At 39.0% G+C, this 17,813-nt stretch overlaps 1 protein-coding gene across 1 annotated transcript in view; it reads right to left on the reverse strand.

The window, feature by feature from the left end:
• LOC307042239 (homer protein homolog 3-like) overlaps positions 1-17,813 on the reverse strand; it is a 43,584-nt gene that overhangs the window by 18,994 nt on the left and 6,777 nt on the right. The window contains exons 3-5 of the mRNA XM_079686033.1: positions 6,432-6,588; positions 4,663-4,794; positions 3,621-3,728 (exon numbers count right to left, since the gene is read on the reverse strand). Of these exons, the coding sequence (XP_079542159.1) occupies positions 3,621-3,728; positions 4,663-4,794; positions 6,432-6,588 (397 nt within the window). The remainder of the gene's footprint in view (positions 1-3,620; positions 3,729-4,662; positions 4,795-6,431; positions 6,589-17,813) is intronic.

The raw sequence follows: 17,813 nt of genomic DNA on the forward strand, positions 1-17,813 counted from the left end.
CCCCCTCCATCTTATCTCAGAGCTCTGCAAATAAACCTGAAAGCCTGAGCTTTACTTCATGCAGATTCCCTGCTGCCGTCCCATTTCAGAGGCAGAATGTGTGCTCTGTGGAGCTGGAGGCTGCTCAGAGACGCTCTGCTGTAGACGGATACTGACCAGCACTGCTACTGACCTGCTGAATGTGATGTAAAATCTACTGATACAGAAGAAGAAGACCAAAATGCTGCAGCCTCCCTCCAGCATTCTATGAACCAACATTTGTTGTGACATAACGTTTGCATATGTGTCTCTTTTGCTTCTAGTATCTTTACATTCACTTTACTAACATTAAACTCAAGCAAACCAGTTATTTTACTTATAAATAAAACACTAATATGTACAAGTGAGTATTCTATACTGTTTTTGTTCTTGTGTTTGTAGAAAAGCTTAAGAGGAATACTTGATTTAAAAAATGACCTTCTGTATATCAATTAAACACCCGTTACCTTGAATTCTTCCGAAGAACTATTTTTTTCTCAGATGCCTCTGCGGTGAACGAGAACAAATTAAAATAACTATGCTACGTTTAACAACAGCAAACCTATATGAAAATCACAATTTTGCAGTATAATCAATTTCTCATTCATTCAACACTACTAAATAAACACAAATGCATTTTCTGAACAACCTTACAACCGTACTACTGTAAAACACAGTATTGTACCAATGAGTGCTTAAGGCTTGGATTACACTGCACTTGCAGATGTTTTGAAATAGTTTTGCTGTTGTTAAACATGGCCCCATTGAATAGATTTATTTCACACTTTCCTAGATTTGTTTTCTTTCTTTGCAATGAAGACAGGCAAGATAAACTAGTTTTCTACATGAATTCAAGTTAACAGGGTAAGTAATGAGATTATCACTTTTTGAGGCGAAGTATTCCTCTAAAACTGTACACAGATTTATAAAAAGCCATATCAGCCTTAATGGACCCATTAACTTTCATTATAGCCACATTGATTGGGTATTATTTTTATATCACAAAGGGAGACAGTCAGCACCACTGTGTTTTACAACATGCAGCTGTGAGTTAGAAAATGTTATAATAACCAAATAACCCCTCCGTGTTTACTGCCTGACACAAAATCAATGGCTGCTGGGTCTTCTAGAAAATAAGTAGACACACCCCGAGCCTGACTTCACAGCTCTATCCAGGCCGTGTGTGTGTGTGTGTTCAAATAATCAATTTAGCTTGACCATGTGTCCCTGGCTTTGCGTGTTACCCAACAGGAAAACAGGTCTCTGGTTACCGTGGTAACATGATTCAACACCTTTGTGTGCTGACCCTGACCTCTGTGTGTGTCGAGCAATAACTGTGTACTTCAGTTTCCTCCCCGCCATCGACAAATTCACCATTCATCGGTTTTTCTTTCTGCATATAAACAGAAGTGTGCTACTGCTACATCCTACAGGACAGTTCACTGCCAAAGCAGAGAGAAACCAGACATGCAGGAGAGGAATTCATTTCACACGTGTGTACAACTAGAGTGATTTGCAATATCAGCATGCAGCACGTGTGGAACAGGATAATTGCTTTTTAATCCGTTGTTTACCGTTTTTAGGAGAAAGCCGTGTTTGACCATATTCATTTTCTTTTTTATATATATATATATATATATATATATAAAAAGGTCTCTTTTTTTGTTGTTGTTATTGACGGCAATTACATTTGCCATATCCATATCTGCGACCAGAAGGAATTGTCTGTAACTGGAGTGGATGGGGTGGATCCGGGCAGAGTTAGCCTTCGCTGTCAGCCTGGACAGGTACAACCTGTTCCCTGTCAACAAACCTTTTTTTGTTACCATCTCAACTAAGCGTTGGTCGTTGTTTAAGAAAAGTACATGATCATTAAATGAAGAGAACTTACAAAATGTAATGTAATTTAGTGTGGAGATTCAGTATATCACACTTAACTTTGAGCCATCTACCCTTAAATCATTACTCTTGTCGAATGCTCTCCATTAAACAATATGCGATACCACTTTACCATTCAACGCAGCTAGATTGATGAAATATTGTTTAATATGTCGCGTCTCTCCATCCTTGCTATTGCTGTTCTGTTTTGTTCTATCAAGCAATGTTTTCTTGCTGCACTCACTAAATAAACAACAAGACAAACCTTCAGCTCTTATCCGAGGGTCTCAGAGCTCAGGTCGTGTTTGGCAGCATGAGACTGAATGGCTTTTTGTTTGGACTTTACACAGTGCAGACACACACAAACACTGGTTTACACTGTCACTATAACAACACTCTCTTAATGCTAATACTAATACTCTTAATGCTAATACTTGGCACAGCTTACTAATAAACACGACTAGCGGAGTTGCTAGCTTTCCAAAGATAGCATGAGACCTTTTTCCTCTATGTTGGAACAATTAAATCACAGTCAGAGTGTTTGTTAGTTGTTCATTTTAATGCTATAGGTATCAGAAAAACTATAAAAATACAACCGTGTGTCTTATCATGTACTTATAATGTCACCACAGGGTGGCTTGTTTTGTGAGAGAGAAAGGTGACAAGTTAAAAGTTTCCACTACAGGCAAACTTTCCCTTCTCCAACTGAATCTTAAGAGTTATCCAGTCCACCAGAAATCACCGACACTGGCAGGATAAAAGCTGACCATTGTCCTTTCAGCAGAAGCCAGCTTTCTTTCATTTATAGATGATTCAGCTCGACTCCCTTCCTCCATCTTCCCTCATTCCCATCCTCCTGATGCCTCATTCTTCTTTCTTTCTTTCAGTCCCCGCTATTACTGCCCCTCCAAACACCTTCAGCGTCTTTCTGCTTCCCATCTCCATTTGTCATGCATGAAATCCTTTAATGGAGTTAACCAATGGGAGAATAATGGCCGGGCCAGATGGCGATACATTTAATCCCTTGTGATTCGGAATATGTGTAAAATATGAACAAAGCCATTGAGTTCGTTGGAGTATAACTGCTCCTCTGAGTTGTATTGGCATTCAGGTTGTAGACACTAAACTCTGTTACTATTTTCACTTGTTTAAAAAGTTTGCTCTTAAGTCTGATCAGCAAAATCATCCTTACTATTAGTGGCATTTCCCTTCTTGGTATGGATTTTCTCGATCTGATGGTGACACTGAAAATCTTACTTTTATTACCACCAATAATTATTTGAGTTTGAATAAAACTATCCTACATGCCGATTTAGTTTCATATCTCAGCTATAATGTGTGACCCAATAATGCGTCTTTCCAAAAATAAATGTCTTGATTACACAGGATAATCCACAACCCCCTGTCGACAGATTTCAATGTTATCTTTGCCTTTGCATTTCATTTTTAGGTTCTCACTGAAAACTGTTTGCAGTGAAATCTGTGGTTGAAGTTTACAGATTCGCAAATGGAAAAAGCTTTAATCAAGGGGATTAATTTGATGCTGAAATTACATAAAATTAGCAGGGCAGATGTTCCCTTGTAATTCACTTGTTTTTGCTGATTGATTATGATCACTAGCTCAGGTTATTTTGACTATATTGGGATTCCTTTTTCTACCTGGGGCATTCTCTAAATCAGCCAAAAACTGAGAAAACCTTTAAGAGAGTAGAGTAGTGCTTTACCTCTGGAGCTGCAATGTTGAGCGCCGGGTTGGACAGTTCAAACCTCTCTTGAGATTTCTCTCTGGCCAGACGTGCCGCCTCCTTCACCTCCTTAAACTGCTCTGCAAACTGCAGGAGAGGGAACACAAGTTACTCTCTGTTTGCTGAGATATCCTGAAAACCATACACATCATACCAAAATCAACTTTTCATCATCGTTGTACTTTTCTTTCTGGATCATGCAGCATTATTATAGACAAATACAAATATTTGATTCATTTATTGTGGAGGGGAGGTGACCTCTGAGCCTTTAAAGGTGGGGTAGGTAAGTTTGAGAAACCGCCTTGAGGTACACTTTTTGTTATATTCCATGGAATGCTCTTAACATCCCAATAGCAATGAATATCTTTAGAGCTTTGACAAGAAATCCATTCAAAAATGTCATCTGTGGAAGTCGTGGCGCTGTAAAAAGCACGACCAAATAACTGGATGGCCTACCTGCCTGTCAGCTTTCCATCCGTGCACAAACTTATCTCGTGCCCTCATTGGTCATGTGCGCGTTCGTGTGTGTTGGAGGAGGGGCTCTGTAAGGAAGTGGCAGATTTTTTCCGGCTGTGTATTTTCAAATTCTAGCGCACTCGAGCTGGTTTCTCCAAAATTACCTACCCCACCTTTAACGTTCTTCATCTGGAATTTCAATAAATACGTTTTAAGCATATTTTGCAAATTGTGGGAGAAACATGATCTCCTAAGGTCATGTTTTCTCACAAAAATAAAATCTTGAGGAAAAATTCAATTATAGTAGATATAGTGGAAGTTTATGTAAACTTGGCTCATAGTGAGACGAAGACAATGGAGAAATGTTGTGTATGTTTAGACCAGCTGCATTATACACTGACAGAATAAAAGATGTGTTAATATACATTGAAAAAGGAGTCTTGATCAATATATGATTGTAGTCTCCATCTCCAAACGCAACCTTTCCCCTCTAATATATAATTAAAGTAAAACTCTTTGAAGTATTTTATTAAAAATGCTGCTGAGGAGTGTGAGCGGCATCTACCTGGTGCAGCTGCTGCTCAGTGGAGAAGCCCAGGCCGTAGACCGTGTTGGCCCGGCTGTCCGCCCACTGCCCGAACTTCTGGGACGTTTTGGTGAAGGTCATGTTGGGGGTGATGGTGCTGTTGATGATGGCCTAACACAGGGAATATAAGAAATGTACATTGAATGGAGAAAAATGTAGATAAATGATAGGATGCCGCACATAAATACACAATATTTATATAAAGCAGAGCCAGAAAAAAAAAAAAAAAAAAAAGGAAAATGTTGTATTACTGTGCACACTGGAAGATGTTCGGCCAAAATGAACTGGGGAGATGGGTCAAAATTAGTGGAATATTTCAAATTTCTTTTTAGGATTTATATTTTATGAATTTTCTATAAATTCAAACTCATACATTCACTTGAATACTTTAACACAAATGTCTTCATAATATTGGGTGAATCAGAAACCACAGTAGTTTTGATGGATCCCAACTACTCTGGAACTCACTTGCTTGAATGCATTTATCAATCCAATGTGCTTGAAAATGCCTGTTTAAATGTTATGCTATCCAGACCCAATTTAAAAAAACATTAATAAAGGCCAAATTCATTAAAGCTTGTTTAGATTTTTCTTTGCGTGTACTTGAGCAGCAAATGTGCTGATTTACATCTGATTATCAAGAGGCCAACTGTGCAGCAGATATTCACAATCAACATGCTGCTCGCTTTGACTTCTATAGATTTCCTTATCATTAGCTACAATAGTAAACGGGGCAAGATATTGTATGTTGTTGTTTTTTGTATGGTACTATTTCTTTGTCCTTACTGTCAATGTGGAAAAAAACAAGTTTAAAAAAACAAACATGGCAAAATGAACTCCTCAGATCAGATGTATGGAAGGTAAGAGTCTAACTCTGAATCCTTAGCAGTTATACCACTTTAGAGTAACAAAACAATATTATGCACGTCTACGGAAGAGCTGTGCGTGCAAATAAAGACAGAGCGCAAAGCGAAAAGGCTTGTTGTGGTGTGCGATGATCTGTTCCGGGATCGTCTCATCCTAACAGTCTAATGATAGGTTTTGATGCCAAACGTAGATTTCTTTGGTCTCCTCTACAAAAGCTTCAAGTCCCAGTGTATTAAATTGGCACACTGGCTGAAAACTACAAAGGGTTTTCATTTACGTGCTAACAAGGTATGATGTCACTGTTGGGACTCCCAGGGGCTTCTTGTTGATGCTGTATTACCAATGTGGGTGTGTTATAAATAATCTGCTGACATATGACTAATGCATCCCCACCCATAACGGCCTAAACCTAATGGAAAACAGATTTCTTTCCCTTTATTTAAAAAAACAAACACAGGATAGAGTACACAGAGGGAGACAACATAAAATGAGAAGAAACCCTGCAATGATGTAATATTAATGCAACATAAAGAAAATACTGTTCATCCCCTGCTGAGTTCAGTGTGTTACTGCAGAAGTAAAGGGCTCAATAAACGCTTGATTTGATTGTTAGAGAAGTCCCACTGCCTCTTGTGCTGGCTTAATTTGACAGAAATACAATAATCAATTTCGTTAGAAAGACCATTTTAGAAACAATCTATGCTGGTAAAAACTTTTGAACAAACCAATTTTAAATAATGATTTATTGGTTTTTATCATTTATCCTCTTGAAACTATCGAAGCAGAAGAATATTATAACACCAAATACCCTTATGTGTGATATGCACATAGGAAGTAGAGTTTATTCTTGTGTATCAGTGCAGTTATTGTGAGGCTCCCACCTTGGTCCCGCCCACGCTGATGATGCGGTAGACGGTGCGGCTGGCATCGTAGAAGAAGGACACGGTGACGGCGTGTTTGCTGGCCGGCAGCCAGTTGCGTTTAGTGGCCGGGTCAATCTGGAAGACATGAGCTCGGGCGCTGAAGATGGGCTGCTCCCTTTAAAAAACACAGCAAATAAACATTAAAAAGTTACACATGCTTAAGTTTTGTATTCATTTTAGGAACACTTCAGAATATATCCAGGTAGGTATGTCCCCATGTCATGATAGAACCATGGTTTCAAAAGAAGGCCTCACTCTGTAGAAGAAGAGCAGGAGGTGTATTTGGTGAAAGCTGCTTCTGTTTACAGCACTCATATGTTTGTTTAGTATAGTGTCAGTAAGGTAATGTTTTAACCATTTATAACTATTGTATGTACAAATGGTACAAATGTCACCACCACTACACTATCAAAGAATATCAAACCACAATGCACGAGCAATGTGCTGTATGAACATCTGATTTCATATACCCATGAATAATTGCATCCATTTATGTCTGCAGATTTTGTTTTGATGTTTGTAGTCTTTAACTCAGATATCAGTCATATAGAAATGTTTCACATGTTGGATACCTTAAGATGCAATACAATAATATTCAGCATTATAATACAATATTGTACTTTCCCAAAAAATGTTTTATTAATACTTTGCTTATCCTTTTTTGCATTCAGTAGTGTTGTTTTTCATTAGTTTGTGTATTCATTGTCCCATGAGCACCTGCTGGCATTGGTGCTGCAGCTGAAGCCTTCCTTATCAAAATAACCTTGGGTTGCTGATTTCTTTTAAAGAAACTTATGTCATAAATAATAGATTGATAAAAAAGAAAAAGAAATGAAAACAATAGAGTCAAATTACAACCGAACATTTTGGAGGGCACCTACTTTGTTTAAAAGCTGTACTATCAATTATTTTCTAACAGCACATGCCACTACTTTTTTCAAGAAGGTGAATTAATCCCTCCTCTGCACGAACTCTTCATTTATCTCTCAGCTTTATTGCACAGTGATAAACAGTGAACAGTGAACAACAGTGTTACACGCTTGATTTTGAAGAGGCATAGATCTGCTGCATGTGTCACTTTGCATGGACCCCATGTTTCTCTGTGGAGTTCTCAGGTGCTCTGAATATAGAGATACGCGAGCAGACTGTCATTCTCACTACATTTTAAACTCTATCCATCTATATTCAAACTTCTCTTAAACGGTTAGTTCACACGCCAAAGTAAAATATCGACTTTTACCTCTAGTTTACTTGATAACAGTTTCATGTGTGGAAGTTTTCTGCAACTGAAACGTAGGTACCATCTCACACTTAAAACAAATATGTCATCATCGCGAAAATTTACTTTTCATTCATTCATAAACAATGTCCAAGTTTCTCTCAGACAATACACATTTGATTCAATGTGCATAACATAACATTTTTACTTTGCTCATTATATCCAAGAACTAAAAACTGTTTACGGCTGACTTCTTGGATAACCCTGCATTACTGGGAGAATGTTAAAAAGTCACTTTATTTGTAATGCCCTGAGCACTACAACTTGTATTTATCTCCCTTTATTTGGGTTGTGGCGGAAGCTTTACAAGCAGATATCTGAAAACCTTTAATAAAACCAGACCTCAGGCAGAAAAACAGCTTTTGCACACATTACTTCATGTTTCGACACAGTGTGCCAAGCACCGGAGGTCAAATTTCTTTAGAAAATGACTCACTAATAAACGCTGCTTTTATGCCTAAAGTTTCAGAACTGCATAATAACAAAGTTACATTTCATATCAAAACCAAAAAGATTCTCATTTGGTCAAATATTAGCATGCAGATAATTGTACCATTTTTGTAACGAGAAACGGTTTGAGTCTGAAACGTAGGGCTCAGATGTTGTCTTGTGCTCTCTCAAATCTTGTCAATAAACTCCCATTATATTTGCTTTATTCATTATTATTTACAGCATTTACAAATCTACTACCTATAGGTCATATTTTTGGATGGTATCATTTTTTAGGATAAAACATTACAAATGTTATTCAAATATTTACACGTGCTGCTTTATGATTGAATTGAGACAAGGATGATGAAAAATGCATTTGTAGTTATCCTTAGGAAATCTTTGACCCTTGTATTAGTACATTGATCAAAGCCAAAAGGCTAAAGCATCTGTACCCATCATTAGAAGTATCTCATCTTCTTCATCTGTTTGAGAGCAAACCGTTGACTGGTTTGACACTTTAGGAAAGTCCCTCTCCCGCCGAGTGCAAAATGATGGATTATTAGGCTATAAATAGGGGAAACATACCCCCAATATGTGTATGGGATTGTTTTTCAGTATCCTCGAGGTCATTGATGTTCTCCTGGTGTAATGAGCCTATTGGTGCAAATGAAGCTGAAGATTTGCTAACCACTAGCAGTCCAATTAGCCATCATGCTCTCTTTGAAGAATCGGAGACTCACTGCTGGGACTAACATTACACAGCGAATAGAGTTTGCATAATGTCAATGTAGGCAATGAGCCGTTCCCATTGCAAGTCAATTATATCCCGACGTTAACGAGCAAAATGTGTGCTGGGAGGAGGCCCTGCTCTTTGTCCAAGCAAAGGAAATAACCAAATAGGTCAGCACTGTCTATATGAAGCATTGTTCCCACTGGGTTTGGTTGGAATTACTGAACATTTGCATACAAATAATACTCATTATTGTTTCAAAAAAGATTTGTGAAGCTACAATTAACAATAGACAATTGCAGCCAGCCAAAGGAGCAGATTTAGTTGTCAGTTAGATGGCAGGATGGCAGCGGCTAGAACAAGATAAGACAGATTGACTTCATTGTCCATCAGAGTGGAAATGTGTCTTTCGCATTTCCCAAGTACAGCGAATCTACATATATTCCACATAAACATCATTAAAAACATACAAAGCGAAGTACATAATACATAATTGAGCAAACGGGCAGGCAGCAGCCAATGAATGATATAAATATTAAAGAGCGCACATCTAATTCAATAACAAGTGCAGCGATTCTGTGTTTAATGTATGGCAAAGGGAATAAAATACTTCTTATGTATATTCCAGCAGCCCTAGGGACCCTAAACCAATGGCCAGATAGAGACAGCTCAAACCAAGTGTAGTCAAATTGATGTCTCCGGAGTTATACGTTTAGCCTTCCTGTGTGCAACACTGACAAACGTATTGCAAATGTGTTTGTGACTTTTTTTTCACCTTTTCTGCAATACTAACAAGGTAAGAGAGTTGTTGCTCTTTGAACTCAAGATGCTGTTCCATGTTGGTAAGGTTAAAGATAGAATAAACATGTGATTGAAGATTTTTGGAGTCTAAACAAAAATTGAAATGGTTTTTATAATTAATCCCAATTGCTAGAGATTTTGGGAATAGAACAACAAACTGTGGTCAATATTTATTCACAATAATTGAGTTGATTATTTTCTGAGAATACAAATCTATTAGCCTGGCTTGTTATTATTGACTGAAAGCATTTAGCTTGGTCCCACCTAACTTGACATCAGCCTAATTAATGCAGTGCGGCCGGCTGTATAACGAGAAAATCACTATGGAGCTGCACATTTGGCGATCAACAACAATAATGATGGCTACCTTCCATTTAAATGTGCCAGTTCCAGTGTGCTGCTACTGGGTGTGTGCTGGCTCTCTGTCATGAATAACTAGGACACATAAGGACAACATAAGGAAGTCAGAAAATGTTTATTTACAGCAGTGTTATTCCCTCTGTCAGTAGCCAAAAATATCTGCAAATAAAAGCTAACATCCATCAACAGGGAATAGCCTGTGTCCCTCTTGCCAGTCCTCGCGGGAATAGCTCCAGCCGGCTTCCGACGGGAGGCTGCCACCCTTGCCCTGGCCAGGAAAGCCCAAAAAGCATGACTGGCACATCCTGCATAACACGACAACGAGAGCAGCGCCCCTAAGTAGGCTCAAGTCCCGCCTCCCCTTCAACAAGGCAGCACAAGAGATTCTCAATTCCACCTCTGAGGACCTCTCCAGAGATAAATGGTTGGCGGCTGCTTGGAGGCAGGAGTGGGAGCTAGCCGGGCCCTCCCGCATCCGGCAGGGCTACACGACACCGAGTTGGACCTCTGACGTTACACGAAAGAAGAAGGGAATAGTCAAGGCTGTTTCTTGCTAAACTGTCATTTACATGATAATGGTGGCCTGCTGTTAAGTATGTGTTGCTATTATTGCAGTGAGAGAATCCAGTTATACAGTGGGGCAAAAAAGTATTTAGTCAGCCACCAATTGTGCAAGTTCTCCCACTTAAAAAGATGAGAGGCCTGTAATTGTCATCCTAGGTATACCTCAACTATGAGAGACAGAATGAGAAAAAAGAAATCCAGAAAATCACATTGTCTGATTTTTAAAGACTTTATTTGCAAATTATGGTGGAAATTAAGTATTTGGTCAATAACAAAAGTTCATCTCAATACTTTGTTATATACCCTTTGTTGGCAATGACAGAGGTCAAACGTTTTCTGTAAGTCTTCACAAGGTTTTCACACACTGTTGCTGGTATTTTGGCCCATTCCTCCATGCGGATCTCCTCTAGAGCAGTGATGTTTTGGGGCTGTCGCTGGGCAACACAGACTTTCAACTCCCTCCAAAGATTTTCTATGGGTTTGAGATCTGGAGACTGGCTAGGCCACTCCTAGCCTTCTTACGAAGCCACTCCTTCGTTGCCCGGGCGGTGTGTTTGGGATCATTGTCATGCTGAAAGATCCAGCCACGTTTCATCTTCAATGCCCTTGCTGATGGAAGGAGGTTGTCACTCAAAATCTCACGATACATGGCCCCATTCATTCTTTCCTTTACACGGATCAGTCGTCCTGGTCCCTTTGCAGAAAAACAGCCCCAAAGCATGATGTTTCCACCCCCATGTTTCACAGTAGGTATGGTGTTCTTTGGATGCAGCTCAGCATTCTTTCTCCTCCAAACACGTCTAGTTGAGTTTTTACCAAAAAGTTCTAATTGGTTTCATCTGACCATATGACATTCTCCCAATTCTCTTCTGGATCATCTAAATGCTCTCTAGCAAACTTCAGACGGGCCTGGACATGTGCTGGCTTAAGCAGGGGGACACGTCTGGCATGCACTGCAGGATTTGAGTCCCTGGCGGCGTAGTGGGTTACAGATGGTAGCCTTTGTTACTTTGGTCCCAGCTCCCTTCAGGTCATTGACTAGGTCCCCCCGTGTGGTTCTGGGATTTTTGCTCACAGTTCTTGTGATCATTTTGACCCCACGGGGTGAGATCTTGCGTGGAGCCCCAGATCGAGGGAGATTATCAGTGGTCTTGAATGTCTTCCATTTTCTAATAGTTGCTCCCACAGTTGATTTCTTCACACCAAGCTGCTTACCTATTGCAGATTCAGTCTTCCCAGCCTGTTCTGGTGCAGGTCTACAATTGTGTTTCTGGTGTCCTTTGACAGCTCTTTGGTCTTGGCCATAGTGGAGTTTGGAGTGTGACTGTTTGAGGTTGTGGACAGGTGTCTTTTATACTGATAACGAGTTCAAACAGGTGCCATTAATACAGTTAACAAGTGGAGGACAGAGGAGGCTCTTAAAGAAGAAGTTACAGGTCTGTGAGAGTCAGAAATCTTGTTTGTTTGTGGGTGACCAAATACTTATTTTACCGAGGAATTGACCAATTAATTCATAAAAAAATCCTACAATGTGATTTCCTGGATTCTTTCCCCCCATTCTGTCTCTCATAGTTGAAGTGTACCTAGGATGAAAATTACAGGCCTCTCTCATCTTTTTAAGTGGGAGAACTTGCACAATTGGTGGCTGACTAAATACTTTTTTGCCCCACTGTATGTCCAGTTTTTGAATATCCTAGAATAGCCCATGCAATATATTTACAGCATGCTTCTTTTGCATGCATCATGATTGCACTTATAAGACTATCTCTCATGTCACTGCTTTTCAACATGTTGGCTTTCGGTTCTATTTTACACCAAATGCAAAACAGATCACAAAAACACAGAGATATGATGCATGATGCTTTCATATTGAAGGCACCACAATTGTACAAACATGTAAAGTATAAATGCTTTGGTTGTCAAATTGTGTTTTGTTCTAAGAAATAAAATTGCAGGAGTATAAAAGTTACTTCTTTAGCAACAAAGTTTGCAACACTGCGTCACTCGGCAAAAAAACAACAACAAACTGACCTATTGCATCAACCAAAAAGTAAATTCTGCACTTAGAGACAACAAACAAACGCTGTAACAGGCAGGGCATCTAGCGAATCAAGACTGTTGCCTCCTGTCCTCACTGCATCGAGTCTTTGTGAGGGTTATCATCTCCATCACTTTTAACATTCACTGTGCAATCACTCCTGAGAACTGACATTTTAACAACAAATGTGGAAGTTAAGAGGCTGTGAAAGTACCTGCCAATTTTCTTATGTCTATTCTGGGGTTTGTGGAGCCTCAACCTTTATGTTACAGTGTCTGGAGGTAAAACCCTGCTCAGATCATCAGACACAAATCTAGAAAATTACCAGCACCATGAAAGTACTTAATTAGGCTCAATAAAACTAATCATGTGACTGCGTAACTGATAACCAGGATATTAATGGCAATAAGCCAATAAGCCAAACATAATTAATTATAATTAACATCAAAGTAAAGAAGCTTCTGACAGGATTTCCATTTTTATCATATTCTCATTTTAATGAGAAACAATGACTGACTGCTCATCAGCTTCCTGCCGTCACAGCGGATCACACAGAAATCAATGTCCCACCATTCATTTCGGCCGTCTTCACGTTGCAATGTGAAATCCCCGTCAAGCTAATCAGCTCAGACAGGATGCATCACGTTGCGGTTTGATGATATGAGCAGATTAAAACTGGATTTAATTCTCCTGGGGTGAGGGAAAGCAAACTCTGTACGGCAGCTTGACAGCCACAGAGGATGTCTGGACTAACGTAGAGCCGTAGAGAGGAGAGTACTCTGATGTCGTGCTTTACAAACACCTGATCCAATTAACAGTAAACCGTGTAGCCCTTAATCAAATGAAACAGGTGTTCTGAGAGTAAACCCTGAGTCATGGGTATGATGGAGAGCGGTACTCTGACAACCTGAAGAGCGCTCTGACAAATGTTAAGCTAAAATTAAATCAACTAGGATCAGACCGCCAAACTGCACAGGAACATAAGTAACTAGATTTATGACTGTTAAAGAGAAAAATATAAATGAATAGCTCCCCAGAGTGCTGCAGGAATGAGTCCTATAAGTGAAAATTAGATAGTATTTTTACACCTGCTCATTCAGAAGATAATGTGGTTTTGGTTGGAAATAAGGTTGGTGTTAACAAAAGCTTAAAGAGATTTTTAATTAAAGGTTTTCAACAGCAGTAAATTCTCCACATTATTAAACGTCATCACGCTGAACACGATGAAACTCCTTTACAGTGGAGGTGAGGAGAAGTCATGTGGCTGTGGTGTAGCTTGTTTAGCCTACCGTTAGCGTTTTCCTACAGCCAATTGTATTTATGCCTCAACAAATGTTGTGTTCAATTGTAAAGATTATTTTTGCTGGACCAAACAATTTATTATAGACATCTGCTTCCAACAGAGCTTCGTATCTGCAATAATCCAATGGGAAAATCGTTTAAGCTTTTTGTAAGAGTACCACTATGATGCTAAATACCTGTTTGACCATTTTAGAAATATAAAGCAATACTTTCTTTTAAAAATATAAAGAAGCTCAATAATATAAACGTAACACTTAACTCTTTATACACGGAAATATGTGCATAAAATATCAAATAAATATACTAAAGTTAAGATTGAAAAACACATAACAGCCATATTATTATAATATGGGTGACATTGGCATATGATGTCTGCTAGTTTAATAGACAGAAATGCATCATATTTCAGTAGCTTATAGACTTATTTTGTATTTAAAAACATTTGTTAAACTGAAACGCTCTTTAGCATGAACAGGTACAAAGTGCAAGTATCTCTAAATAGTAAATGTTGTAAATGTAAATACAGCAGGTGATCTGAGGGTAAAACAGCTCCTGTTGTGAGGCAGAGGAACACATCAAGTGAGGGGTCATATTCTCGATCAATTATTCCAGGACACACACACACACACACACACACACACACACACACACACACACACACACACACACACACACACACACACACACACACACACACACACACACACACACACACACACACACACACACACACACACACACACACACACACACACACACACACACACACACACACACACACACACACACACACACACACACACACACACACACACACACACACACACACACACACACACACACACACACACACACACACACACACACACACACACACACACACACACACACACACACACACACACACACACACACACACACACACACACACAGAGAGAGATTACAGCTCAGGGGTCAAAAAGATGACAACATGCTACATTGTATTATTCAGGAGGTGAAAAGATATCGAGGTTTAATATTATGCAAATATCAGGTACCATCAGGAACTATTTGAAAAAAAAAACAGCTTTTGAGAGCTAGATCTTTATCAGAATCAGAATCAGGATCAGAATAACTTTATTAGTCCCACAGAGGGGAATTTGCAGCGTTACAGCAGGAAAGAGCCGAAGACAGCTTAGTGTTGCATATCTGAAATGCGTTAAAAAAGTACTAAGTTACAATATAATAAACAAACAACACAACAATATGCTAAAAAAAGTACTAAGTTATAATACAATAAACAATATGCTAAAAAAAGATAAAAACTAAAAGTTACATAATTTTCAAAAATACAGATCAAAAACAAATCAAATCTACAAATCAAATCCTGTAGCAGTTCTTAGGATTTAGCAGCCCGGTATATATATATTACAGTTATTAAAGATGGCATATGTATATAAAGTATATATTGCACATAGTTTGCACATCATATCCTGGAGACGTTTCAAAAATGTTGATTCAGGGTCAGAGTTGAAGAGAGAGAAGAAACAGACTGGTAAAACCAGAGAGACACAGCTCTGCTGGTATCTGAGGACAGGCAGGCGAGCGGGAAACAGGGCTCAATCCTCAAGTGTGGCTCAATCCTCTGTGGGCAAAACCACTTTATCTTCTGCACGTCCTTGCATTCATCCAACACACAAGTCTGCAGCAGTCTGTCGCAGGCGGCTGTCACAGCAAAGTCATTGGATGATTTTGATGTGGTGCTAAATGGAGATTTAAAATGACACTAAAGAGTTTGAAAGTTTTCTTAAAAAATACCTTGCGCTGAGAGTCTGCCATTGTCAGAGAAGGAGAGATTAAAGATGTGGGCTGAAGTATCTTTAATCCATTTTTATAAAATCCTTTATGTTCCCCTTAAAAGCACACTGCAATGACACCAGACATACAGAGGCAGCCCTGAGGCCATGCTGCTCTCCACCCTCATGATAAATTAATTGACATGAAGTATTCAGATGAATTTCGAGGCTACATAAAGGATGGGAGATCTGATGAAATGATGGGCCGAGCCAAACAAACAGCCCTCCTGGAAAAGCTCCTGCCAAGCCTGAAAGCACTCCTTCTCTCAAAAAAGATGAAATGTTTTGTCTCAGAGAATATTACAGTGGCACTTGGCTTACTCTAAAGGCTATGGACAGAGGGACATGTGGACAAGCTGGATCAGAGAGTCATCAGAAAACCAGGAGGCTTTAAAAACGTCCTCTGACCTACGATGGTCCATTGCATGCTACTCATACACTGTCTGCTAATATTCAAAATACCACTGGTCATCTCTGATATCAGTTCATTACCTCCTCTGCAATATGAATCTCATACAAATATTAGCTGACAATGATGTAGTTAAGTCATGCTGAGACCATGACAACTACTTTAAATGTATACATGGGAAGAAAGCAAAGTATTCATTATATTTTCTTAACTGTAATGTATCAATAGAAATATTGTATTTAAATTAAGGCTGCCAGTATATGACTTAGGAGTGGAGTACTCAGGCAAGTGGAAGTTATAACTTAAAGGAATGGTATTAAATGATGTAAGCATCGTGGTGGCTGAAACCAGTATATTTTGTATTATTAATTATTCTGAAGATTATTTTCTCAGTTTGAATGTTCATCCTAAAATAGGCCCATTAGTTTCTTAAATGCCAGAGTAAGACCTTCAAATGGTCCACGGACCTTAACAAAAAAAAGCAGCAAACCAAGTCATTGCAAATTAGGAGTGTTTGAAGTGTTTTTGGAAAACTAAAAATAGCTGTAAAATGTTCTTAGTTGAACATCAATCAACTAATCATTGCAAATCTTGTCTTCATTGGTTTAAACATATTTTTGACCTGCTCTGAAACCCTTGCAAAGCAACCTCACCCCTACATGGGGTAAAAGTCCCAAACCAACAGGGAAACAAGGAGAGTCAGACCCAATCCAAATAGATCTGGGGAAAATCCAAAATGTGTTCGACCAGAACCGACACAAACAGAGAGAGTACCAAGTGATAGCAGCAGCGCAATTTCCCACCAAATAACAAACAAATAATAAGTGTCATTTACTCTGCAGTTTACCATTCACACTGTCTGCCTCACAGACACACATTTTCTGTGTTTTCAGAGTTGATTGTCTGCCTTGCAACACAACAGGGCCCTTCCTGACCTGATTAGACAGAATATAGATGCCCAGGTGGAGCCACGGAGACCTCTGATTTAAGTACCCTTTTACTGGTGACTAATGCAGGGGGAAAACAAAACACTTTTATAATGCCGTTTCATAAATAAAAATGTTTCTACAAGGGTGTTATAGCCACATAGCATGTGAAGGTAACTTCTTAACAAACAAGAACTTGAGCAGCTTTGTGGGTTTTTGTTCGAGCCCCTAACCACCGTCCTCCCTAAAGACCCAATCGCTGAGCGGCACCGTGTCCCTGTGGGTGTCAGAGAGCCGGACGGTGTGAGGGCTCAAAACTGTGTGACAAATCCTGTTACCCTGCACAGACATTTCTGTGAGCATTGCCAGTTTCTTTCATGTTTTTTTTTAATTTATCTTTTTTCTGATTTGAAATTATACCGTTATCGTAGAAGAACAGTCTTTAAAGAGGATACAATTAATACTCAACAACTGACTGATTTAGCAACACACATTACATATATAAACATACCATATATTCTAAACACTATCACACTTTGATTTTGAAAACATTGTAAATTAAGATTGAAAAAATTAAATGACACACACACACACACACACACACACACACACACACACACACACACACACACACACACACACACACACACACACACACACACAC

The sequence above is a fragment of the Notothenia rossii genome (genome assembly GCF_949606895.1).
Source record: "Notothenia rossii genome assembly, chromosome: 1".
Lineage (NCBI taxonomy): Eukaryota > Metazoa > Chordata > Actinopteri > Perciformes > Nototheniidae > Notothenia > Notothenia rossii.